Source organism: Falco punctatus (assembly GCF_963210335.1).
Source record: "Falco punctatus genome assembly, chromosome: 7".
Classification (NCBI taxonomy): domain Eukaryota; kingdom Metazoa; phylum Chordata; class Aves; order Falconiformes; family Falconidae; genus Falco; species Falco punctatus.
This window is the reverse complement of record NC_137587.1, coordinates 67396529-67422821: the sequence shown is the minus strand read 5'-3', so window position 1 is coordinate 67422821 and position 26293 is coordinate 67396529. Positions and strand designations below refer to the sequence as shown.

The following is a 26293-nucleotide window of genomic DNA, read 5'->3' as shown; positions in this document are numbered from 1 at the left end:
TGCAGTCCCCTCCTCGTGCTCTCCTTTTAAACTGCTGCAAAGTCCCAATGCAGGATTCTGAAAGTGCAGAAGTGTTGGTCTTTTGAAGACATTATCTGCAGGGCTGAAGGAACTACCTGCCCTCGGATCTGTTCGGTGTTTTCCTCCCTGGTCAGCCCCACGCATTGCCTTGTCTGCTGCCAGTAAAGCTGTGAGGGGAAGAGATGGTTTGGGAAGCTGATGTTCTGTGCTTGTGACAAAACGAACGAGTAACTCATTTTGGGAGTGCTGCTAGTTACCATAACTGCATTTTCCTTGCTCCCCCCAGAGCCCACTGTCAGTGTGGTCCAAGACGCCCGCGCTCGGAGTGCCAGTTACCTCCAAAACCCATACGACCTGCCTAGGAACAGTCACATTCCTAGTCACTACGACCTCCTCCCCGTAAGGCACAGCCCGACGCACGGGCCATCTTGGGACAAGCAGTCTTAAAAGGGATGAACTTCATTGTGCACTGTGCTGCAAACACACACTCTGAGGAAGCAAAAGAGAAGACAATCCTTTTCTGCGCTGCAGGATGCTGACGGGATTTCAGACTGTCTTACGCAAGGACCTAATGTAACACAACATCTGCCTGGGCCAACTGCTGCTGCATGATGTTATTTATAAAGACATTTTTATATGGGTAACAGGAACTAACGAGAACCTCCTCCACGTGTGACTGGAGTACATCACCCCAGGAAGGTGGCTACATACTCCAGGCAAAAACTCTGTGGCGTGTATTCTAACCCTGGCTTTGCTGTAAAATAAAACACAAAAACATGCTAAGTAGACGGACTTATTCTACCAACTGCATCAAGAAACCTTTTGCTGTTAGGAACAAAGTGACTAGGAATTCGCTGGAATATATTCTCATCTTTGTCATGGAAATGGACATTTTTTCTGAATGAAAGCAGGGAAACTTGTCATTTCACTGTCTGGAAACCTCATTTACTGCCCTCACCATGTGCAACCTGTGCAGCTCACACTTGGTAATGAGCACTGAGATTTTCATCCTTATATTCAGTACCAAGGTATTTCAGTTGAAGCGTATTAGCACAGACACATTCTGTACAGTTTTTTAAAATGTAACATCTTGGCAAACATCCACTGATCTCTGCTAATGACTTGAGTTTCAACAGTGAGTCTCACAGCCAACCTACCACACTTTTAAAAAGCTATAACGTACTTTGATTGGCACAGATAGGCATTAATTTTCCTTATACAGCTTTTATTTTTTTAGATAATTCCACCAGCTTTGTCAGGCAGTGTAAGCCGATGCACCTTCACTCCCGGCCCGGGGACACTGCAGGTTTGCACAGACTAACCCTGGTTTGGTTTCCTTTCCTAAAGCTAAGACACGTCTGCTCATCTTTACAAACCATCTCATCACGATTCGCTTAACAGCATGCCGTTTGTGATACCCTTTGATTTGATGTGCATTACCATGTAGTGCAACTTTATCCGTTGATGATTCTACCAGAAATGTCATTAAATTGAGCTGAAACTGGGTTTTCTTTTTCAGCACCTGTTTGTGAACTAATTATCAAGGGGTTAGCCCATGGTAAAGTTTTGGACTAAGCCACCATGAGTATTTTTTTTTTAATGATCTTTATTGACCTAGATAGTAGAATACTTGCCGTTAAGCAGTTCCTTGTAGATTTTGAGCATGAAATAGTATTGATTCTAAGTATGTAATTTTATTAGGCAAACGTGGAAGCAGCAAGTTGATTTCCTCTTAAATATATAAAAAAAAAAAAATTCTGTTGCACATTCACCAGTTTGATGGAAGTAGAAGAGAATGAAACCAGCATCAATCTGTTTGCTCTAAGCATGATCATTCGCGTAACCTGCTGGTCTAGGGGACGGGGACAAGGAGCCTTCCAGCTCGGAGGCAGCAGCTTGATGCTGGCTCAGAGTCAGACCATGCATCGGATCACTCGGAGCACCCTGATGGGGCCGAGCCCGTGTCCCCGCAGACGGGCTCAGCCCTCACCTCTGGGATGGAAACCCTTCACACAGTGGTACTGAGCCACCCGCAACCTGCACAGCACCCCTGGGTGCACCACTGCAACACGCTCGTGTATCAGGCTGCGGGGAGCCCCGGCGCGGCGCTGCAGAAGGAGCTGGGACCCCAGCAGGTGGTCGGCTCGGCTCTGAACCCCACTGTGCAAACCAGTTCTGCAGTGAGGCAGCTGAGCTGAGCCCAGAGATGCCCCAGGCTTCCAGAGCAGCAGATTTTCGTGTTGCAGGATAATGCATAAGTAGTTACATGAATGCTGCATGTGTGCATGGGGGCAATGACTGATCAGCAATAGTAATTTATTTTCCAGGAAAGCCTTATTTGAGATGTAAGTAGACAATTATTTTATAGGGCCAGTAGAAATATATTTTATGTACCTGAATAGAAAGACTTACCTCAAATCTATCAAGAGAAAGGCAGTTTGGTAAGGAATACTCTCGTTAGAGACCTACCTTGACACCTAGCACAAGCAGTCTCAGCTGCCGGCCTGACCAATCTTTGTGTGTGTTGCTGTAAAGCTTCCGATGAGACTCCAGAGAGCAGAGTTGTGCTCAGTTGTTTTTTTTTTCAAAGCTGGATTTTCAAACCAAATGCAACAGTGTGCACAGAGCTTAACAGGAAAAAAACAAAACAAAACCAACAAAAAAGTACCTTCTTGTATATTAGCATTAGCTTAGGAAATAGGCACCAAAATGGCAATACTTTTTTAAGGCAAGACAGATTTGTAATATATTTGTTCACTGTGCAAAGGTATTCACCTTGTACAAAATAAATTGAACTTCTCTCAGTGTGTATTTTCTGAAACGTACTCATTTGCAGACTTAAACAGGTCAGAGTCCTCCAGGCGACGTGGCTGGTCACAAAGGGGCTGCCCCCTCAACAAAAAAAAAAAAAAAAAACAAACAGGAGGCATCAGGTTTACAAGCCAGAAGTCGCAGGATTTCTCAGAAACCACAATGCTGTAATTCAGACTGTAATTTGGAGTTCATTTCAAGTAACGCCTAAGTTTAAAACAAAACGTAACTGGCTCTGTACGTATCCTTCTTACAATTCCTCAACAGTTTAACCTTAGCGGGTCTGAGCAAGAGACCTCGATGATGCACAAACCCAGCCGGACCAGATCCTGCACACCTACAAAGAGCAAGTACCAGCACCAGGTGTGTCTCTGATTTTCACGCGATGCAATTCAGCGCGTGTCAGGACAGCCTCTGTGCCACTAGCGGGTCACCATGCCTTCAGGTGGGCGCTGGAGGGTACAGGCCAGCACAGTGTACCCTACTGCCCCCGCAGTGATGAGCCAGGACACATGGCAGCCACCTCAGCAGGTTTGACAGCACTCCCAGGAAGCCTAATCAATAAATCACGAGCATAGATTTGCAGCAGAAACACCTTCAGAATTAATGACTCCCAGGCAATGCAGCTGACTGCTACATGCTGAAGCTTTTCCAATATTTGTGCTTCATATTTCCAAAAATCTTGTTAACTAAAGCCCAGCATGTAATCTTCTTATTTGACAAGCCATACTCAATAAGCTATTTAAAGCTGGAAATTCATCAGGTTTGAACTGATAGAATAAGTAATTCTAGCTTAATAAAAATGTCTTTAAATCAGAACAACTCCATGTCCTTTCTGCTTAAGAGTCAGAACCTCAACTCCTATCAAATACAAGAACCACTGATGCTTGCTGAACAGCTTCAGAATTGTTAAGGTTGTGACTATTCAAATATGTAAATGACAGCAAAAGCTTTTTGGCAAGTAAAGCTCATTTTGCAGCATTATAGAGAGTTCCCAGAAACTCCAAAAGCTCATTTCAGGGCCCAAAAGCAATATCTGTTATAATCAGTTGTCTCTTATTAGCAGAAAAGAGACACTTCAGTGCAGAAATAACGCCAATTACAGAAGAGAATGATTAATCAGCAGCTGAACAGGAACAATATGCCGTTGGGTCAGTGTTCAGACAGAATAATGTCTTGCATTGTCTCTCCCAAAGCACTTTGTGAAGCACGTTCTTGTCCCAGGAGCGTCACCCAGCCCAGGGCCAGCCAGGATCTGCTGCTGCAGCACTGCAGTGCTTAGTCAGGAAAAAGCAGTATAAAACCATAGAACACGAGGCAAAGGCTTTAATGGGTAAGAAGTTACATCCCTGTATAAACTCTGTTTGATTTTGCTTTAGAAGTCGATGGCTTATGAAGGCTTTACAAACTATCGCATGAAAACATTGTTCTATGTTGCAGCAGTTCGTAAGTACAAAATCAGATTTTGCACAGCATTTCCACCCAAGGCCTGATGGAAAAAAAGAAATTAAGAGCTCTTACTGTCTCTAACAGCACCCACAGCCATTTCACAGCTGCCCAGGACTTACACACAGCACTCTCTGTTGTGGACCAAAGGAAGAAGCACGTGCAAACTCTGCGTGGGGCAGGGGTGGCGTCGGCCTCCAACAGCCATCTGTGCTCCCACAGCCTTTGTCACGGTTGCATTTGCTGCAGAAGGAAGCAACTTGCATAAAAGCACGTGAAATCCAAACCTGACATGACAGCTAAGTCAAGTTGCCTGCTTACATGAATCAGAACAGAAAGCGAAGCGAAACTCATCCTGCATTTCCAGTTGACAAATTTAGAACTTGGCTGCTGCGGTAATTTGGTTAATTCCAAAATATGCTCCAGTCTGGTTAGAGAAAATGTTGTGGGAACAACTCCCACAGTGAGCAAGAGCCCAGCCTGACGCCTTGTCCTTACGCTCTCCTGCAATACCAAGAGGCCCTACACAGCCTTTGTCCCCAGAGCCACCACACGTGCAGGGGCAGCTGCTGCTGGGGACACTGGCAGTCTGGCGCCCAAGCGCCACCTCTTCAGCAGGACCCACAGCGGGATCACAAAGCTATAATAATTTGCTGTAGAAAGCAATACCTTGCTGTCCCACAGAAGTTTCTTACTGGTGACAATATGGACAAGAAAACCCAGACAGGTTTGTAAAAGCTATTCAGAGGTTTGACTGGAGTGAACCCACAGACCTCTCAGAGTCCAAGAGCTCCCTGACACTGCCAAACCGTCATGGCTGTGAACTGCAGCAGCCCCAAAAAGCTGCAGGCCTGGTCTGAATAAGGAAGGCAACTGTCATGTAACACGACCCTTTCGGTTCCTTTTCTGGGTGTATTTCCACTTCAGCATCTTCTCAGAACCAGTTCAAAGAAGCTTACTAGCTTCCAGCACATAAAAACCTTCACGTCAGTTCCCAGTTCTCCCAAAAAACTGCACCCAACACCACACTGAGTTGTCCCCTGTAATTCTTTATTAGAATCATGGATGATTATATTTTAAATCAATCTAAAAAAATAATGAATCAAGGTACAGTACATGCATAAAATACAAAGTAATTTACAAACAGATCAAAATAGCATCTTCAGAACTAATACCAGGAGGAGAAATGGATTTAAAAAAAAAAAAACCACAAAAAACAAGTGACCGACTACAGCAATGCCTTCTGTGTGCCTTACACATCATGAGCACCGCAAGACAGAAAGGTTGGGTATGAAACGCAGCTGGTAGTGCCTACCCAGATTTGGATGTTCCAAGTGGGTCATATCAGAGTTTGAGAAACTTCCCCTACAAGCAATTAGTTCCCTGTAATTGTATAAATAACTGCAGCCATTTATACAACAAACAGCTCTTTTAAATACTGTAGAAATTCAGCACCTATAGCCCCTAAATCTCAGTACTAACGATGCGTTTAGGAATAGCACACAGCGAGTGATATGCAGTGAGCGATATGCAGTGAGCGCAGTGACAGAAGGCACAGTTCATGTATCCCTGAACAAGCAAATCGAACAGATGATTTGTACTGAGCAACAGTCCACAGAGGGAACGCATCCAGTAAGAAAACTACTCCAGATGTTTCTCTTAAGGAACATATAACAAACCACTGGAATAGTTTAAAAATACTGGATGAAACAGAACTGGAGACTAAGACGAGGTTGTGGAAGTTATTGATTCATCAACTCAAGCATTTGAATAAGCATGTAATACGTGACAACACCCTTCAAGTCTGTGGACCATGAAAGAAAAAAAGGCATCTTCAAATCCTGATACCACCAGCACTGCGTGGGCCAAGTCTCGGGCACCACAAAAACACGCTGCAAGTTCCAGTGTTGGAGTGACCCTTCATCAGTTAAGACTGCTCGTGCTTTTCTTCATGCACAAGAGGCACCTCAGTGGGAGTGCCACCAGCGTCTCCCTGGCCAGCCTCCCAGCAGCTCTGCCTCACATTACAACCTCTGCAGCAGGTGCCAAACCACAACAGCTCCTTCACAGGTAGCAAGAACCCTGCTGCTATGTTCACAAGAAATTCTTTTTCTCCCCCATAATATTCCATAAAAAAAAAAAAAATCCTTAACTTGACAATCTGAAGATATAGCCAAAAACATTTAACTTACATTAAAATTGCACTTCAGAGCAATGGGCATTTCATCAAGCTTTAGATGCAGTATACAACACCTTAAGACAAGGAAAGATTATCCTGCCCAGAGATATTTTCCTAGTTCAACCAACAGTAACTGTTTTGCGAGGAGCAGAATAACATCTTCAAGTGCTCACTAAAGGTGTCTGTGCTCTGACTAGCAGGCATCACGTTGGAAAGAGATCAGTTCAGTTCCAAACAATTTACTGAACCAAAACCGACAAGTCAGTGTTGGAAAAATACTGCAGCCACATAGAAGTAATAGATTCATAAACACTGAAATCAAAGTGTTTAAGACATGGAAAAATTCAGATGAAATAAGCAGAAACTAAAAACAAGAAAGTAACCACAAGAATTACAAATATATTTAAATCTCGGACCTGGGGAATATACACAGCCTTTTAGGAAAGAATGAACAATTCTATATATTCTGACAGCACTGCATCTTTGGTTTGTTTTCAGTGGTTGGAGGGACGTGAATGGGAACCACGTTGTTGCTTGGAGACATATCGTTTTCACGTCTGTCAGACATTTGCTTCTGGGAAACAATACGATAGATCTCTGGAAGATGAGAAAGATCTAGTCATTACACGTACACCAGCAAAACACCATCAGAAAGTTAAAACTGGGGGAAACCAGGCATAAATTATATAAAGATTTCCCACAGTTTTGAAACTATATTGGTAACGCACAGAAGGTTTCACAAGAAGTTCAATTGTGATGCTTTCTATATTCAGAATATAAAATATGTGTTTGCAAAAGAAATGAGGTTTTTAACAACTGTTTTACTTCCCTTGAGATAAGAGTTGGTAAATAGACAGAATTCACAGGGGTCTTTTACTAGGAATCATAAACTATGTGCCCCGTCAATTCCTCCTCATGGTTCTTAAGGCTCCAAGGACAGTGGTCACGTGCTTGCTGACGTACCCATGGACAACAGCAAGATTAAAAACAGCCACTCAAAATTTCTCCGATAGGACTGCAAGGGCCATTGCTTCCCTCTTGGCATGCCTATCACATACAATACCTCACCTATCACCCCAAATGGTTTTAAATCTTCAGAAAAGGTTGACTGGGGCCCAAAAGGGGAGACTCAGCACCTTAAGCAGCACACAAATCCTTTAATGAATTTCTGGCTGTGTTAGCATAGCTAAAATTCAAAACTATAGAGAAGAAATATGGGCTCCAGACGAAAAAATTGCAGCATCAATTGGAAAGCATGGGTTAAACTCCTGTGCCTTCCCCAGCAGGCACCCAGTGGGGAATGCCTTTGTTAGTGGTTGATGGCACTCCCTGTACATAAACTCAGAGTAACTACAAAAGCACTTATTTCATCTGCACAGAAGAAGGAGTACAGCATACATAGTAGCACTTCACCCCCAGAAAGGAAATCAAGGACACCAAGAATAGAACATGGGGAACTCACTTGCAAATTTGACTTTTAAAACCAGTAAAGTTTAAAAAAAAAAAAAACACCAACAACAACAGGCTCACTAAACCTCAGTTTAACAAACAAGTTTGAAAGCGTTTCAGATTCAGCAAAGAGCCGACCCTGAAATGACAACATCGCGTATTTTACTTTGCACAACAGAAAAGCGTGCTGGCAACAAACACGGCAGCACTGCCAAGCAGCAGAGCCCCGAGAGAAGGCAGTTGATGCCCACACCCAATTTGCACACTCCAGCTCACTGCCCTGCCGTAAGGCATCGGGTAAGCCCAGGCTGCAGAAGATGAGTGTCTGCACTTCACTCCTCGCAGAGGGAAGCAGGGACGAGCACAGCTCGCAAACAGCTCTGGCAAAACAAAGCAAAGGTCCAAGTTCTTCTGAAGTCTCTTATCAGCCTGAATAACGACTGTCCAAACACACACCTCTCCTGACCCCAACACAAGACGCATCTTTTCCACCAGAAATTTTGTCATTAGTGAGTAGCCTTTGTTCAGAATTTTGATGAGCTGCTGCTGCTGCTTAGCGCACATTCTGACATTGTTTCAGTACTGGAAATTGAGCAAGCAGCCTAGTGCAGAGAGGTCCTCTTTGCTGCCAAGGGCTGAGCACACAGCTAAGCGCCTGCTTTTATGACAATGGGAAGAGATGGCACCGAGGAGCTGAAAAGGGTCCTTGCCAAACAGGGCTTGAAAACCTCAGCCTTGATGCAGCGAGCCTCCACTGATTTAAGCTGCCAACACAGAGGCCAAGTGCTCCCCAGGAAAAGTAGCAGCAGGGCTGCAAGCGTCCACGGGGCTGTTGGCAAAATAAAAATCTGTCACGTAAATACTGTGCTGTATCTACAGGCTATAGAAGTAACACCAACCTTTGCAAGCGGCGCTTTGAAGGAATCTGCCTGCCGGGCCTCCAACTGACCGCTCGGACTCAGACAGGGCTAAACCGTTCAGAAAAATGGATGGGATGCTACATACGCATTCAGTTACAGATAAAGCCACTGAGGCAACCAAGAGCTGCACACATAAAAGGATTTTCTGATTTCACCCTTTCTCGAGTTCACTCTTCTTTCCAACAGTCTTACACATAAACAACTTCACAAGTTAAATGAATCCCATGAAATCAGATCTTTAAAGCCACCTGCAACCCCGTGTGGGAATTTGCAGATAAAGATCAGCTTCACCCTGTGGCAGGCCACTCAGCAAGGCTCAGCAGAGCGCTGGGGTGCAGAGGTGGGAGGAGCACAGCTGGAAAAGACCTACCCCGCGTTCTTCAAGTTTTCTGATCCACTGCCCTGCCCCAGCACAGGGCAGACAGCCGGCTTACCCCCAAGTGCAGAACGCTGCCCGCTCCCAGTCATTGGCAGAAAGCTCTCACCACCTTCGTTACCGGAAACTCTCCAGTAGCACTTTCAGCAGCAATTCTCAATTTTCCAGAGAACTTCCTGAACAAGTTCATACTCGTCCCTAACATGAGCTGTCACACACTTCCTCCAGCCCTATGAGCAAGGAATCTGAACAGTGCCCTCTGTATAACACCCTCACCTTACAGCAGCCCTGAAGCCTTAAAAACAATCCTAACAGCACTGATTTCTCTGCCGATGAAGGGTCTATCCCCTCTGACTTGGGAAGGCATTTCCATGTCCCCACTTCCACCACCTCCCCAGCAACCCTGCCAGGACATGTAGCAGCTGTGCTGCTTTAACCAACCCGCAGCAGCCCCAAGGAGTTGCTTGCTGCTGCTTCTTCCTCCTCTGCAGCGCAAACCTTTGCGCAGCCACGTTGTACTGCCCTAAAAGCCTAAATGGCTAAAACCTGCATTTCCCTGGAGCAGCTGCATGCTCCTTCACCACACACAGCTGTGCTGGTGTGAAAGGGGAGGCGGGAACAGCTTAAACCTGCTCTCACTGGAGCAAACTGCCCAGAGGCATACACAGGAACTGGTCTGCACAGAGGAATGCCAGGCTAATGAAGACATGCGCCTTTTAATGAAGACACTACATTTTATGCTCTGCTCAGTAACTGAATGAGACCTTATTAAGAACACATTCACAGAATGCATCACTGCATAATTGGTAACTGTGTGAGACAGGCCTTGCACTGTAAAGACGGCTGGGAAAAAGTGACACTGCTGCCTAGGAGGAGCTTGACCAGACCCTGTCTGCTCAGCCTGCACTAGCGTTTCATTCATTCTCAGGTGTACAGAGCTAACAAAAGAGGAAATCCCTAGGTTTTTTGATGTTAATGCTCTGTGATTGTGTTTCCTTGGAGATGGGATTCCTTAGAGATGAAACCACAGCAGAAGGCAGTGCAGGAATAGAGACAGTACAGAGCCAGGCAGGGAACAGAGGCAGACTCCAGTTTACTTTAAGGATGGTTTATCCTGCTGTGAATGCTCTGAGTAGCTAGGATTATAATACCAGTCTCTCCTACTTGCCAGATGATACAAAGCAGCTTTGTGTGCACAACAATCAGCCCTTAGAGTCTAGACATCTTGCAACAGAAGAATTTGGATAGGGACCATTACTCTAAGCCACAGAAGGAAAAGGTCCCCAAAACCTCATCTGGAATCCACAGCAGGACAGGAAGCCCGCTAGATCCAAGACATACCCCCCCTCTAAGAGTCCTCTATAATACAGGGAGAGGCAAGAAAAGCTTCCTCCCCCTTCTTCCACCTGTACAGTGGAAGTGTAACTGCAGAACACACACTCAGGCTTTTCTAACTATAATGAGTTCATATTTCCCATGCCCAAAGCCATCCATTCAAAGTGGCTTAACCTGAGAATCTAGGTGTGGACAAGCTTAACACAGACCCTGCTACACCTCCAAGGGAAGTACTCTTACAAGTTTCCAACACTGTCCCGACCAGACCAGCTTCAGTAGGGCTGCAGGAGAAAGGAGTTTTGCTACAGACCTTAGTTGTGACACCCTGTATCAGGGGAGATCTAAGCAGCTGTGCAAAAGGCACTGGGAGCAGCCTGGGATGTCTCCCTGGTGCAGCTCCCAGCACTGCAAATACTAGCAGAGCTGGTGCGGCAGCGTGCCCTGCCCCTCCTTCTGCCAGCCACCTCCGCCCACAGCCTGTGGGCAAAAAAGCCTGTTGGCTTTACGAACCTCCTTCTTCAAAGGACAGTGAGCATTCCACCTGCAGACACTATGCTTGGAGGCAGCCTGGCCAAATACACGCGATCCATGATTCTGCAGGGTCACTCCAAAAATGACATTCCGCAAATGACTGCTCCCCTCTTTCCTCCAAAGCAAATCATTAACAGAAAAAGCCAGCTGTGAAGTGTTATCAAGAAGTCTATTGGCAGAACATTCGTCCTTAGCATGCCAGTCACAGCCGAGATGGAGCCAACCTGCTGTTAATGCATTATTTACTTCATCTTTATCTCCCTGAAACAGGAGCTCCTGTCTGGAGTGAGCCACATGCCCACTAATCAGCAGAAGTGTTTCTTCCAGCAGAGTTGAACCAAACCCTCCTAAACAAGGATCCTGTCCGCAAACCCAGGAGCTCTTTACCCAAAATACTGCCACAGCAACACACAGGGAACATTGACATTTGTGGAAAAGCAACAGCCTCAGCAATCTGTCAGAGTCCACCAAGGGCAAGTTTTAATCACTTGTTCTTCCGTTACAGACTGCTCCCCTTACAGAAAAATTCAACCAGGGGAAAAATAAATTAAAAAAAAAACAAACCTCCACAAATTAAAATCCCAAGTAATTTCTGGAATAAAAGGTACTAGTGGAAGCATGCGAGAAGAGATAAAGAAACAGCCTAGCCTGTGCCCAAGAGGTGAACTGCTTCCCCATGGCAACGGCAGTGTATCATCTGAGCGTCACACAGCTCTGTGGAAGTAAAGCACCAGCCCAGGGCATGCAGGAAACTTTGCACCCCTTCAGCCATCACTGTTAGAGAACAGAACGGTCTAACAGGTGATGGGCGCAATTAGGTGACTGGCGTGTATTGACTATGACAGCCTGACAGCCACCGCTTCCCACCAGCGAGGGGGTAAACAGTGCCTGATATATTTCCAGTTCTGTTTTCTTAGTGCTGTTGCTGCATAAGTATGAAAGTTTATTAACTAACCTTCATCTGAGGGCCCTGATCCCCTCTGAAAACTGAAACAACAAGCAGAGAGGCTGTTTGTTCCACATTACACGCAGCACGTTTGGCCAGAACCTGACCTCAAAGTTCAGTCTAGGTGCTCCTGAGAGGAAACAGGTGACAACCAAGGACATACGCATAAATGGAAGACGCTTCAGGTTTTAGCAATTACAAATAAGCAACAAAAATGTCTTTCTCCTGAAATTCCATGCCCAAATTCATGAGCATTTTTGACAGGACTGCCTTTAGGCAGGTGAAGAAAACAGGAAGTCCAGCAGGCACCCCAGATACCATGGTGTTCAGCCACTCCTTAACCATCCACCCTCTTGACAGCATTAGTAATTAGTCAGTCATGTAGGGAGTAAATCTATAAGCCAACATCTCTTTTTCTAAAAAAAAAAAAAAAAATTAAAAAAAAAATTGTGCAATGTTGAATTACAACCAGATGACAACACTGAAGTTAAAAGGGAACCACATGGTGCAGCTAAAGAGGAAACAAACTCAAACTTTTAGTCCCAGCACTGTATGAAGCAACAAGATGACAGGCATCCCCATGCACTGTTTATTCATCTAACACGGACACGCTTTTTTGCTAGTATATGGGCAGGAGCACTACTGCTTGGGGATCCACTGCAAAGACCACAATACAACCAGAACCTCTCAGCGGCCTCTTACAACTAATAAGACAACAAACAGATGGACACAGGCAGGTAACACGCCAGCATCCTAACAACTCTCTTCACTGCTAGGGTGCTCATAAAGCATTTCAAACTCCTCAAAAAACTGTACAGAATTTATACTTCTATTACAGTAAATAGCTTCCTCGCTGCCTCCTCACCTGCATGTTCCAGTATGGCTAACAAGTCCTTTTTGATGCATTTTTAATAGAATGTCTAAATTAGCAAGCAAAGAGGAAAAAAAAAACCCAAAACTAACGAGGTGCCAACGTCACTGCGATGAGATCTGATTAACAGAGACACACAGTTTAGAAAGTGGGGCTGTTCCTCACACCAAGCATATCACGTAGCCCGGCACATGCTACATCAGAAAGGAGGGTGTTTAAAATTGCAACTGGGAAACACGTTGGAGGCACTTGGAGAAAATGGAAACGCTGCCTGGCACTTCTAGAACTGAGACATACCAGAACAGAGGAGTCTCTCAGGTGTTTTCAAGACCAAGAGTAGAGATTTAGAGAATCATTTGCCAAAGCAGGGAATGATGACAGCTCAGAAGGCATGCACGCCGCTGTCGTTCCACTATGCCCTGGCTACAGGCAACAGGGTACACAGTAACACAAGTCCCCGGCAAGAACTAGTGATTTCCGTGCCAATTTGTGAATTCCTACCCTATCCTTTATAAGCCATGGTTAAATTAAGGCCCCCCATGTCGTTGTAGTTCAATGTCTCAAGAGTCTTAACAAGTTTTGCATATCTAAAGATGGATTTAAACAAAAAGGAAGTACTTTATCCACAGAGCGTAAAAAACACAGCGCACTCTGCAATCACATGTTCCAGAGGCCAAAAGTCCAGCCAGGACTATTAAATGCAACGACAATGACTACCCTGCAGTTCAGGAGTCACTATGTCTCAGACTACCAGTAGCAGTATTGTTCAAAGGAAGGATCTCTACACTTTCATCCCTCTTCCCTTGGCAACTGCTATGGTTACCATTAAAGATGGAAAAAAACTAGATTGACTTCTCCTCTGATAAACAATGGCTGTTTAACTTGCTGCTTGCATGAGCCAATTCTCTCCCGTGGGCACTCCCTATACCATACACAAATGGGAAACTGAAACGAACTCGGGAACGAATCCTTGTTCACTTTGATCTGCCCCAGGTTTCTAGTCAGCCTAGTTCAAGGCTGGCCTTTCAACTGTGACACTTCAAAACTGGACTTCAAATCTTACAGCTGTGAGGAATGATTAAATAGCAAAATCTTAAACACTTTATAGGCAAAGAAATGCCTATTTGCATCATATCTGAGCAGCCTTCTGCCCTTCCCCCTTGAAACACAAAGCACTAGATGACTCACCTGTCAGAATAGTCTGGAAAGCTGCTTCCACATTTGTAGAGTCTAGAGCAGATGTCTCAATAAATGACAAACCATTCTTCTCTGTGTGGACAGAAATGCTATAATTAGAGGGGTACATCACATATCTGTTTTACATCTGGAAGAACTTCTGTTCCAGATTATATGTGCAGTGTTTCTGATGAGATGCACAGGTATCAAGTTGTGGGGTTTTCCCCCTTACGTGATCTGAAAGCAACACCACCACTAGAATTTAGACTGATTCCCGAGCACAGGGGGATCAGCCCAGTGCTGTTTTACTTTGAGGCACATCTCCCCGCATCACTGAAAGTGAGAATTTGTTGCACTTTCAAGAATTGTGTAATGAAGCTTCCGGGATTTTCTTTAACTTCATCAAGTTTCTCCACCTCCCACCTGCTAGTATGTCATGGCAGCTTATTTTATTTAGCAGGGCTAGCCCTAACCCCGCCAGGGGAATGAGTGTCTTCCACCTGCAGGCAGGGATCCTCAGCACAGGCTGTAATCTCTGCAAACGCAGCTACAGCAAGCCTTAATGTAAGAAACCCAGCTACACTCCTGAATGAAAGAAATCTGGCCTAAAACAAGGCAAGATTTACAGAAACCAGAATTAATTTTTTTTTCACAGATCATTATGTAACAAGAGTTGGAAAGCCAGTTTAATGGAAGTCTGTTCAGCCATGGGCATCTGCCAAAGGCTCCAGATCAGTTGGTGCAAAGAAGGCAGTATACAAGTAGGTGCACAGCTACCCACCATACAAGAAACTCAAACCTAAAACCATGGGCAGTTTCTGCAAGAGTAGCAATGCATAGGCAAGAGAATAAATCTGGTTTAAAACCTTCAAGTGCCTCTTGCTGATTCTTTACACCATGTCAGCAAGCACATTCTAAAGGCTTCCTTTTTGGCTGAATTATAAAGGGGCAAACATCAGTACGTGACACAGGAACATCACCAGCAGCACTCTTTTTCATTCTACCAGCACACTCACCTGTATCTAAGACAAGGTAGGCAGATTCCCCAGACAGTCAGCATTAGAACATTATTTTGAATTCACCAACCTGCAAAAGCTCTGGCCTCATCTGTAGGGACCGCTCTCAGGTGGCGCAAGTCACTCTTGTTCCCCACAAGCATGATCACAATATTGCTGTCAGCATGGTCTCTCAGCTCTTTCAACCATCGCTCTACATTCTCGTAAGTAAGATGCTTAGCAATGTCATACACCAATAATGCCCCTACAGCTCCGCGATAGTACCTGTGGGTGAAAAGGCACATTAGAGAACCAGCGAGAAACACGATTAGAAGCAGTAAGTTACTGTGCAGTAATGGGAAGTAGCTATTACTAAGACAGCTAAACAAAAAATAACCAGAACCCAGCTACATGGGACTTCAAACAGCCACGTAGAGCGTCCAGACCAGGGTTATGCCACAGAACCACCAGAGCAGCCAGGGCAGCTTGGAGTCTAGGGAGTAAGCCAAAGCTTGTGTTTGTGGGGAGAACCCTGCATCCCAAAAATGAAGCTTTGGAATCTGTGGGGAACTACTGTTGCCTTCAACCTCTGACCCACTCCTGAAAAGTCCCCCACCCATCACTGTGGGTGCACAGCCCATAGTGACAGAAAGACTTCAGAACGACTCACTGGATCATAAAAACGTCCACCGGCTCTATTCCCTTTATAAAAGGCCACAGCTGATCTCCTTTCAGACCAGAGAGGCACAGTAACACATACAAAAACAAACAGGCTGTGTTCTCCCACCCAACGATCCCCTCCAGCTTTACTGAAGTGCAGCTTTTCCCACGCTGTTCTTTTTCAATTTAAAAAAGTGTGCAAAGTGAGCAGTCTTGCAGTCTTTCCTTGCTGCTACAGGAGGGCTTCTGGTCCTAGCTACCACTGATAAAACCTCCTTAAACATTTGATATTACTTTATCAAGTGCTTGCATTGAAATAAGTCTCTCAAAGGTCTGCATTCTAGGCTTGTCTTGCTTCCAGTTACACATCATGAGAGCACTGAGAAGTAAATCAGTTTGCGCAAGCACACACTATATCAAGTTTCTGGGCTGAATAGTATTTAACCTTCTTTCCACCATAAGTTGTGGATACTACTCGATAAAATAGAAAAACACCCTGTTTGCAGTTTCTGAGGAATCAGAAAGGCCCAGAATTACCCTCCTGGGCAAAAGCTTCTCTGCAGCCATACAAACTATCACTTACGCTGATGTTATAGCTCGGTATCGCTCCTGCCCTGCCGTGTCCCATATCTGAGCCTTTATTGTCTTCCCATCAACTTGAATGCTTCTTGTTGCAAACTCTACTCCAATGGTACTTTTGCTTTCCAAGTTAAACTCATTGCGAGTGAATCGAGACAAAAGGTTGCTCTTGCCTACTCCAGAGTCTCCAATAAGTACAACTACAAGACAAAAAAGGATGTAAGAATCAGATTCCAGATGTAGATAAGACATTGATAATCACCTGCAATAAACATTTATTTTCCAGAATGAAGCACGAAGGAAAACAGTGGCAAAACCACTACCCTTGTCACAGGCCTACTGTCCAAGTCTTGATATTCCTAGAGAAACAGAGCCATCACATTCAGCAGCATTTTGAACAGACATTAGACTTGACTTTTACTTGTTACATTTCAGTCTCCTTTACCCAACATGAAAGAACATTCCTCCTCCAGGAAGAATATACATGGTTGTCACTCCAAAAGTTGGGAATTGTTTTTCATGTATTTCACATCCTCGAAACAACACTCAAGCTAAAAAAACAAAATGAAAAATCCACACCACGCAACAGAAATCTGTTTTGCTGAAGAAGTCTAAAACATAGGGCAAGCAGCAGACTCTGCCTTCATTTTACACTCTCTATACCTTTGCAGAAAGCAGGTTCCCCAACTGGGGAAAATGAATAGAAAAGAAAAATTTATGAATAGAAAAAAAGAACCAAACCCATAGAAACCCACAAGACCACCGTCACCCTGATGGACAGTTTAAAATGTTAGCTGAGCTACAGCACTGTGCCCTTCCACAGTCATCCTCTGCTGCTGCAACTACCGGCCATTTTAGGCCAGAGCCTGAAACTGCCCTAAAATGCTGCTGGGCATTGCTAGGCCTCCGAACCACCACGCACTCCCCCTTCCCTAGCTCAGCTTGGCTCATCATGGCACCAGTGCCAGCAAACTAATTGGAAGGATTCAGCTATGCTTGACAAGACATTGACAGAAGGTTTAAAGTCCAGTTCCTACAGGAAAAAAAAAAGCATCGTGAGGATTTGCTGCAATATCCTGTAATGCTGAGTTGAAACGTGCAAGTTTAAGTGTAACTTAAAAACTCACTACCAAGATGCAGGTCAGTGGATGAAACATTCACAACCCAGAACCACACCAACAGGAGTTTTTCGGGATGATCCTACGAAGATAAGGTACTGAACTGCTAACAGCAGGAAATGGAATAAAAAGAGGATAAGTAAGAACCTTGAGAAGGAAGGCTGATAACTTTTACATGTGGCAATGAATCAATGCCAGTCCAAGCAAAAGAATGTACACTCCGACGACAAAAAAAAAATAAAAAAATAGTTGTGGCTATGCTTGTTTTGGAAAAAACCAACCCAACAGAAATACCTACTCAGTAACATACATCACATACTAGTTAAGACACTGCAGCACGGTGTTAAAGATTCTGTGTGGTACAGCAGAGGAATGAGTGCACCAAACACTTAAATCACGTGAGAACCCTCCCCGAGGAGTCTTGGTCTCACAGTGCAAATACTCCCATCTGCTGCTGCACCACACAGCAGCCCTCTGAACATCATCCTCTATTCAAATAACATAAAACAATTCTGGCAAATGGGATTCTCTCTGACTTTAAGGGCAGAGCAGCACCTTTTAAACACCCTGGACAAAATGAAAATTGCAGCAAATGCTAGCTTCAAACACAGCCTTGTGGAGAATACTTCATCAAAATAAACATCTTTCCAGCTTCCCCTGCCAGCTGACTCAGCACACAGCCGGCCAAGCTGCAGAAGTTGCACAAAGCACAGAGTGGTTCTGTTAACCACTTCTGTTTATGAAGATCACAAGTGCAGGTAGGTGGCAAGCACATGTGCTGAATGCAAACAGGATTCTGCTTTCCTACGTGACAGGTCAGCACTGTTCAGTGTCGGCTGCCCTGACACAGCTGAATAGCCTTGCCGGCACAGAAGATGCTAAACTAATGAATTTGGTGCAGGGGACAGGGCACCTAACTGCATCGTCACCACCTGGCAAACTGCCATAGCAAATAAGTTCTTTATACAATTTTGGCAGGTTTATGCCATGGCTTTAGATGACATCACATTTGTATTCACTGGGACATGTTCTAATTAAGTTCCTAGGAGGCACACCTCAGTCCTGCTATCACCCAGCACTAGCTTTGGCAGCGGCTGAAAACTTCTCTAAACAGGAAAAGCAATATACATACGTAATTTCCTTTTCCCAACAGGATGCACCATATACCTGTCAAGTATTCCACTCAAACATATTTCTGTTGTTCAGTGCATATGTCAAAGCACAGCTTTAAGTCATTTCACAATAGACGGATCATTTTAATTCCACCACCAGGTGTGGGTTTTTTCCTTCCCTTGTCTGAATCCCATGCTGCTTATGTTCTGAATGGTTTCCTGCAGCAGATTAATATGTCCCAGTTAAAAGTGGAAAATATTAGACTCTCCTCCTTGAAGTCAGCTATTTCTTCTACTTAATTAGGCCAATGCAGCTCCTCTTGAATGCGGACACAAGAACAGCTTGCTATGTCAGCAGGCACCTATGGCCCCTCACATTTTCTGCATTTCTGCCAGTCTGAGCAAGTATGACCCTTTGAATACAATTATGAACTAAAACAGCTTTAACAGCCAGTCAGACTGTATTATTAATTTTAAGCTTGCTTTCCTTATCAAATTACCTCATTTTGATGCTTTATACTACACAGTGTTCCCAGGTATTATATTCTTAGCATACAAACAGAGCAGGAATGACCCTGGATGGCTGAGTCCTATTCTAACTCCCAGGCAAACAGTTTCTGGGAGGGAAATGACATTATCTAGTTCCATGTTAAAGCTAATTGTTCCTGCACACATACTTTTATTGGGCTTTTCTTCCAGAAACTCACTCCTAATGGTTAGAAATTGCCTTCTAATTTTCAGAAGAAATTAGCGGTCAGCTGATGGTGGTGCTCATGTGCCAGCACTGTCCATTAGCTTATTAGTTTCTACTCCCAGTGGTGTTTACACTGGGGTATTTACAGAAAGCAACCCCATCTTCTCTTGGCTTTGTTCTACTAGCTAAATAAGCCAAGTCCCCAAATGTTTCCTTATAAACAGACTGTCCATTTCCCCAAACATCCTCCCTAGAAGTTTTTTAATTTCTTTTCCACACAGCACGAACTGTACACATCATTCTAAGCAAGGTCTCCCTGTGACATATACAGGAAATTTACTATTTCCATCTCTACCAGGCATACCTAGAGCTGGAATTACCTTTTCCTGACACCTTGACAGCTCAACCTGTGATCAGACCTAACTGTTCTAGCTTTAAGTTGGCAAATTTTACTTTGCCAAGCTCCTGTAAGTCCCCAGGCATAAAATGTTACATCCTGAATCCCACCCGATTTGGGGGATGGTAGTCCTCATAAGCACACGGCCCTTCCAGTGCTGCACTCTGACTTTCTCCTGCACCACTCACCTTGCATCATCAGCAAATTCCTTTACTACATCAGGGCTGCAAGGAGGAAGGTCTACAGGAAACATTCAAGCAAGTTCAGCAACAGGATCTACTCTTGTAAACCTCCATCAATAACCTTCCCTTACAGCAGCAGCGCCTTAGAAAGCTTCACAATCAAGGGAGATTTGTATTGGCACATTGTGGAAATCATGAAAGTGATCTCCTTGCCCCAGGTGACTGCTACTAGGCAGGTCATTCTTACTCGTTTACTGATCAGCGAGTTCAATACTTGCAAGCATTGCTCTTTAAATCAGTGCATTTGACTATCTACAGCATTTACCACCCCAAAAGGTTTAAGACAAGTATTTGGTGGAGAGGGGAAAAAAAATAAAAAAGTATGAAGTCTATGCTACTGCATAAATTTCATTCTGTAACCCCAGTTTTATTTCTGTAGAAGACCAAAATAAGAATTCAATTTCCTAAGTTGCATAAAAAGCAATTTAGAGAACTACATCAAGAAAGGATTATTAATTTTTCACCAACACTCCAGCTCACTCACCCAATTTTTATTTCTGTTAAACCTTTTAGCTGAAGTTTTCAGAAAATACTTTAATTATCTCATGAAGTATATTACAGACAACCTAATCAGGTTGAAAATAGAAAGCCCAGCATCACTAGCTTGTATTGTCCATGATAAAAGTTATTACACAAGTCATATATTACACGATTTAAAACAAGCTCACCAGCACTAGGGAACTACAATGTCTGAAAGGCCCCATCTCTACACTGAGCTCGGCTATTAAGAGGCGCAGCAATGAAGAACCTGGACACGTCTTCACGGCCCCCAGAAGAACCCGCTGACGAACACCTCTTCCTGCCCACTTCAGTTGGAGTTTAAAGGAAACCAGAGTAAGATGACCCGATTCTACATCTTGTAAGTAGCTGCTGATAAACCTAACACGATCATGTCCTATATTAATCTCCCTCCTCACCTGTGCCCCCCTGCTTTATTCACCCACTTCCTGTCGCAGAGAACTGGCATCTCAAAGGCACTTCAGGGTAGGGCTTGTTTACTACCTGTACATACTACACGTAATGCAGAGCTGGGCCTCCAAATGCCTCTGTAGTAAAATGTCTAAACTGGCAGGTTATGGCACAAAAGGGCTCCACATCTAACACAGTGAAGGCAAAGGGCCTGCTACCATTGTAAAAACCAAGGTGTCATGCAACCGCTTTCCCCTACAAATTTCTCTCAACAAAACAAACAAGGAAAAAAATGTGGTTTTTAAAACCCAAAGCAATGAGTTTATTGCATTTCAGAGCATTTCCTCAATATCAAAGGGAAAAGCTGGAGAAAATAACATGCAAAGTAGGAAACAGTCAAAAATGTTTTTCCTAACAATAAGCTGAATGTCACCGCAAGTCAGGTCAATGTTCAGAAATGAGAAGCTTGACCCCAAATCCAGAGTGTCCAGATGGTCAGGGTGCAGACATAACCTTCTCAAGCTTTGGTCATAGAAAACACAGACAACATCTACAAGTGAGGGTTACTGTGATAACTCTTCATCTACTGCAAGTACATTACTTTAATCAAAGAGAGTAAAAAGTTCCTGTATTTAAGCCAGGCTTAACTTATTAAATAAAGTAATATCCTTATATTGCCATTATATTTCCCTCCCATTAAAATTAGAGCAAAATTCCTACAAACTGGACTTCATAGGTCTTGCATGTCTTCAAACGCAAACAGTAGGCACTGTTCCCAGCTAAACCCCAAAAGCAGTGAAGACTACAAAGACACGTGCAGCTGGACAAGAAAAATTTGCCAGAAGCTGCCTCTTTGCAAGCTAGGCTTAGGCTTTAGCCTGTGCTGAAGCGGGGCAGGGGCAGGAGAGGGGTAGTTTGTAACAGGTACTTGGATTTTATTGTATGGTAACATAGGTGGGCTCAGCTTACACCCACCAGCAAAGGCAGCCTGATTACAACATACAGCTGCTGTCAGTGGCTGACAGGACAAAACCAGGTCTCACAGACACATGACAGTTTAACTCAAGAGTAATAAAAGACAGCTTAGACTAGAGAATATCACCCAATTACTTTAAACCAAGTCAAACTCTGAACTCAGTCCCACCAACCTACCATGTCCCTTCAAGTTCATAAACCCACAGCCACTGTCCTACTGGATTAAGTGTCCTTACAGACCAACACCCAGTCTGACTGTCAGCAACCGATGTCTGAGAAACATTCGTGTAACACAACAAGCTAATCTTTGCCCTAGCAAGCCCCTGAATCTTCAAACAAGCAATACCTTCTGGCTTGTCATTGAAACCATTGCACTGAAATGCTCCAACAGACATTTCTCTTCCTCTGTAAATTTCTGTAGCTTTTCAAACCCCTCTGTAGTATTTATGGCACTGCAGCACTCAATTTACATATACATCTGTGGGACTTTTATGTCCTTTTGTTTTCGCCTGCTGCTCAATAAAAGCAGCATTACAGATATCCAGAGAAACTGTGACAAAACCAGTAGATAACTTCCCCTATTTGCCCTTATCAATCACTGTTTTAATTTTGATAAAGTTGTAGATCACTTCAGTATATGGGATATGAATCTATTAGTTCTCTCTCCTGATTATACTGATGCCCTTCATCTTTTTAATTCTACAATATCCCTTTCAAAATGGATATACCCATTCCTGCCTGTATTTTCCCCTCAATCCCCAAGATGCTCATGTTTCAGATTCAAACATCAGTTTAACATTCCCCCTGAGTTTTCATTTCCTGTTCCAAGAGTTTTTACCTACCCCTTGCCTTTTTGACCAGCACCTGGTAAAGAGACATTCATTTCCGAGACCTACTTGCAGTAATTTCATGATCATTCCAGAGTGGTGACAGCTTGTTTAGAACAACCGTCACCTTTGGCAAGTTACAGAAGTTTCCACAATTTGTATTACTCTGCATTTGTCATGTTATTTCAGCTGCCACATTAATCCCAGTTACGTGACACTGCATCAACTTCCTGCAGTCTACTCCAGCTTTGCAAAGCCTGAATCACTCACCTTCATAACACCATTTTCAAAGCATTCCCTGAACTCCCAAGAGCCTCTATAAACCAGTCTAAACAGAAAAACCTTTAGAAAGGGCAATCAATTAAACTAGATTTGCACTTTTCCTCGTAACTGGATCACAACTTTATTATCTTCCAATTACATAAGGAAGCAGGCCTAATGAAAGATAGGACCTCTCCCAACAAACCCTGCATCATTGATATTCCTAGGCCTTCATAGCTAAAGCATTAGTTATAAACTGTATGAACAAGTAAAAATAATGCAATGGTTTTGATAACTCATACACATGAGTACCTACAGTAAGATTGCTTGATGCAATTAAGTTAAGCTGTCAGCAAGGCCCTTGCCAACGCTGCAAGCTGAGAGAAAAGGCGTTTCTGGGTACTTCCTGATTTTATTTTAATAGCAGTGCAGATGACTGATTTACAGTTAGAAATAATGCCACTTTGCACATGGCAATTGGATAAAACAGGCAACAAAAAAGAATGTAATTCCTCAAAGTTATTACATGAGCTTAAGGGTACAGAAAGAACACGCTTGATGTTTTTCTTTACCTAAGTTTCATGATGAAAAGCACTGGGTCCCTCACCATTACAATGCAGTAAGAAATACTCCAAATCCTAAATTCGAATTCACAATACCATCGCAATAAAAACCCTACTTTCTACAATACTGTGCTTGCTTTTAGAGTAGGATTTAAGAAGCTGGACTGTCAACCTCAAACCAGCAGCATTTCCATACACATTTCACAGCGTGCTTTACGAACCTTTACAGCAGGCTGGTATTTTACTCTGCAGGGAGCAAAAACTGGGTAGTTAACTACAAGCCACAACACTTTAACCCAACTTGCGTTGGCAGGGTTGACTGCAAGGGCACCACCAGCCCTGGAGGAAAAGGGGGGGAAGGTTCCCCTGCCCCCAGCCGGGTGCCAGGGCAGGACGCGGGATCACAGGGTGTGAAACAGCAGCTGCAGTCGCCCCTCGTGAAGAGCTCAGAGCGCAGAAGGCGGTAAATAATCCCGCTTTATTAAATTAGCTGCATCATCTACCAACCCTGAGCGCATAACTCAATTCTCCTTCCTCTTCCAGCTATTACAAAGGACTGGGAATACTCCTTATCAGCCCCGGGCATCGCCTCCAGCGATGTCCGCCCGCCAGCCCAGCGGGCGGCCGGCGCCCCGGGCCCCGAAGGGGGCAGACGCCCCGCACAAGCGCGGCCCCGCCACGGACACCGGCCCCAACGGGACATTCTGGTGGCGGGGCAGGCAGCGGGGCCCAGCACCCCGCCGCGTCCGGGCCCAGCGACACGTCCCGCCGCCCCGCAGCCCCCGCCGGGCCGGCACAGAGCCGCCCGCGGCCCCCCGCCCCACCCCGGCGGCCTGCTCCCTCAGCGGAGCGGCGGCCGCGGGCCGGGCCCCTCCCCGGGGCTGCGCGGGGGGCAGCGACGGGAAGCGGCGCCCGCCAGAAGGTCGCGCCGTGAGGAGACCTCTCGCCACCCCCCGCCAAGGCCGGGACCCCCTGCGGAAGGTGACCCCACCAGCTGCTGCAGCGAGGGCCCGGCGCCCCCGTTACCTTTGAAGAGGTAGTCGTACTCGTCGTCGCGGGTGCCCATGGTGGGGTGCGCCGAGGCCGAGCACTGGGAGCGGGAGCCGGACCCTCCCTGCAGCCGCCGCAGCGCTTCCGCCCTCCGCGGAGGACAGGTGGTTCCGGGGCAGCGCGGCGGCGGCGCGAAACTACTTCCGGGGGGGCAGGGCCGCCGCGCCCACCCCGGCCTTAAAGGGCCTGTGCGGCGAGGGGGAGCGGGGCGTGGGCGGTGTGCAGAGCCCGCGGGGAGCAGCCGCAGCGGGGAGAGCCAGGGGACGGGCGGGCGGGCGGGCTGGCAGGCTGCGGCAGGAGCGCGGGGGCCGCGGGGAAGGGACTAGTGCTGGGCGGGAGGGGGTGTTGGCAGAGCGGTTCCATGGTGTAATGGTTAGCACTCTGGACTCTGAATCCAGCGATCCGAGTTCAAATCTCGGTGGAACCTGGTCTTTTGCTCTCACCACAGCCTTTCCCTTTTGAGGTTTTGTCGAGCTGCTCTGCCTCAGTTACGGCCAGACGTGCCCCTCACGGACCGAGGTGTGACAGCCTCACCTCGCTGCTCGCGGCTGGCACCCACCAGCGCTCCCCTCAGCGCCGTGCGGGTGCCTGTCTCCTGCCTGCAGGGGCAGGCGATGGCCTCCACCCTGGCATTGGCCTCGACCCTGGCCATGGCCTCCACCCCAGCTCTGCCTGCAACCGCGGCGGAGCTTGAGACAGACCGGCAGGACCCCCCCGGGTCTCACAGATCTTTCCTGCGTGGGCTGAGAGCGGCGTGTGTAGCTGATGGAGCAGCTGGTGGAGGCATCAGAGGTGGGGACGCGCTCTTTCAGCTCTGGAGGTGCAAACAGGCCGTAAGCACAGGCCCCTGCCCCGCCGCCATGCCGCTGCCCGCCCCGCGCATCCCCACCCGCGAGGGCCCTGCATCTGCCCTGTGCCGTGGGAGACACCAGCTGTGTCACCGGCTTCCCTGGGCACAGTGTTTAGACCTAAACAGAAGAGGATAAAAACCAGCACTTGTGTCCAGATGATTAAACCAAAGCCCTTAAAACTGCTCTTTGCCACCAGCCTGCCGCCAGCAGCAGCGGGACGGGCACCTTCCCCACAGTCGGTGGTTCTGCTGTCGCTCCTGGGTGCAGAAAGTAACCCCTGGGCATTGGCAGCAGCACATGCATCCCTTACTGTCTGCTGGAGCAATAATGAACCATAACGTGGTCCTCTGCATTTAAAAATAAATAGTCCACACTGCCTTGGAGCTTCTGAGCAGGGAAAACAAAGCGCTAATAACAACGACACGTGATGTGACCACAGTGCCTCGCGCCGCAGGAGCACAGTGCTGCTGGTGGGGGGGTCTCCGGGAGCACCGGGGCGAGCTTGGAGCTTCGGGGTCTGGGCTCAGCACGTGTCCTGCTGCCAGCACCCCTGGCAGATCATGCACCTCCAGCCTCTCACGGGTACACAAAACCCACCAAGCATTCGGGGCTTCGCATCCCCAGGACCCTGCTCCACGTGTCCCGTACAAATAATTGCATGTGCCAGTTCCGTAATGGCATTGCAAGGCCAGGCCTTGCAGGAGCAGAAAGCACTCTGGTAGCATAGCAGCGAGGTCTGCAGGAGTCCGCGTCATCTTTGGATTCATCCTTTTTATCTCCAGATGAACACAGAACACCCAAAATCTTGAGTCTGAAAATGCTCATCCTGTTCCTGCCACCCTTGGCAATCCTACCACACTCAGTAGTGCATTAAAATTGACAATAGATACTTGTATGTGTAGAGGCTGGGGTATATTTATAACCCTGTAGTTAAGGTTTTCATCTCACATCCTATTTGCAGTTCTCCATTTAATTTGGTTGTTTAAAAGCTATTAATTT

The 26293-nt window shown here is 45.8% G+C and overlaps 2 protein-coding genes across 8 annotated transcripts in view; one reads left to right on the top strand and one right to left on the bottom strand.

Moving 5' to 3' along the window:
- MEGF11 (multiple EGF like domains 11) overlaps window positions 1-5498 on the top strand; it is a gene marked incomplete at its 3' end in the record, with an annotated part of 303133 nt that extends 297635 nt beyond the window's left edge. For all 6 annotated transcript variants that reach the window (XM_080396936.1, XM_080396935.1, XM_080396939.1 and 3 more), the window contains one exon: window positions 308-5498. In XM_080396936.1, coding sequence (XP_080253062.1) covers window positions 308-468 — 161 coding nt within the window. The remainder of the gene's footprint in view (window positions 1-307) is intronic.
- RAB11A (RAB11A, member RAS oncogene family) lies at window positions 5308-24577 on the bottom strand. 2 transcript variants are annotated; one of them, XM_080396986.1, is made up of 5 exons: window positions 24420-24577; window positions 16300-16495; window positions 15148-15341; window positions 14074-14154; window positions 5308-7054 (listed from the first exon to the last, which is right to left on the bottom strand). In XM_080396986.1, exons 1-5 carry the CDS (start codon window positions 24457-24459, stop codon window positions 6915-6917), a joined length of 651 nt encoding a protein of 216 aa, XP_080253112.1. In that variant the 5' UTR covers window positions 24460-24577; the 3' UTR covers window positions 5308-6914. The 2 variants fall into 2 exon arrangements, with proteins under 2 accessions (XP_080253112.1, XP_080253113.1); XM_080396987.1 differs by lacking the exon at window positions 5308-7054 and adding an exon at window positions 7061-12430.
- Between the last annotated feature and the right edge of the window lie 1716 nt (window positions 24578-26293).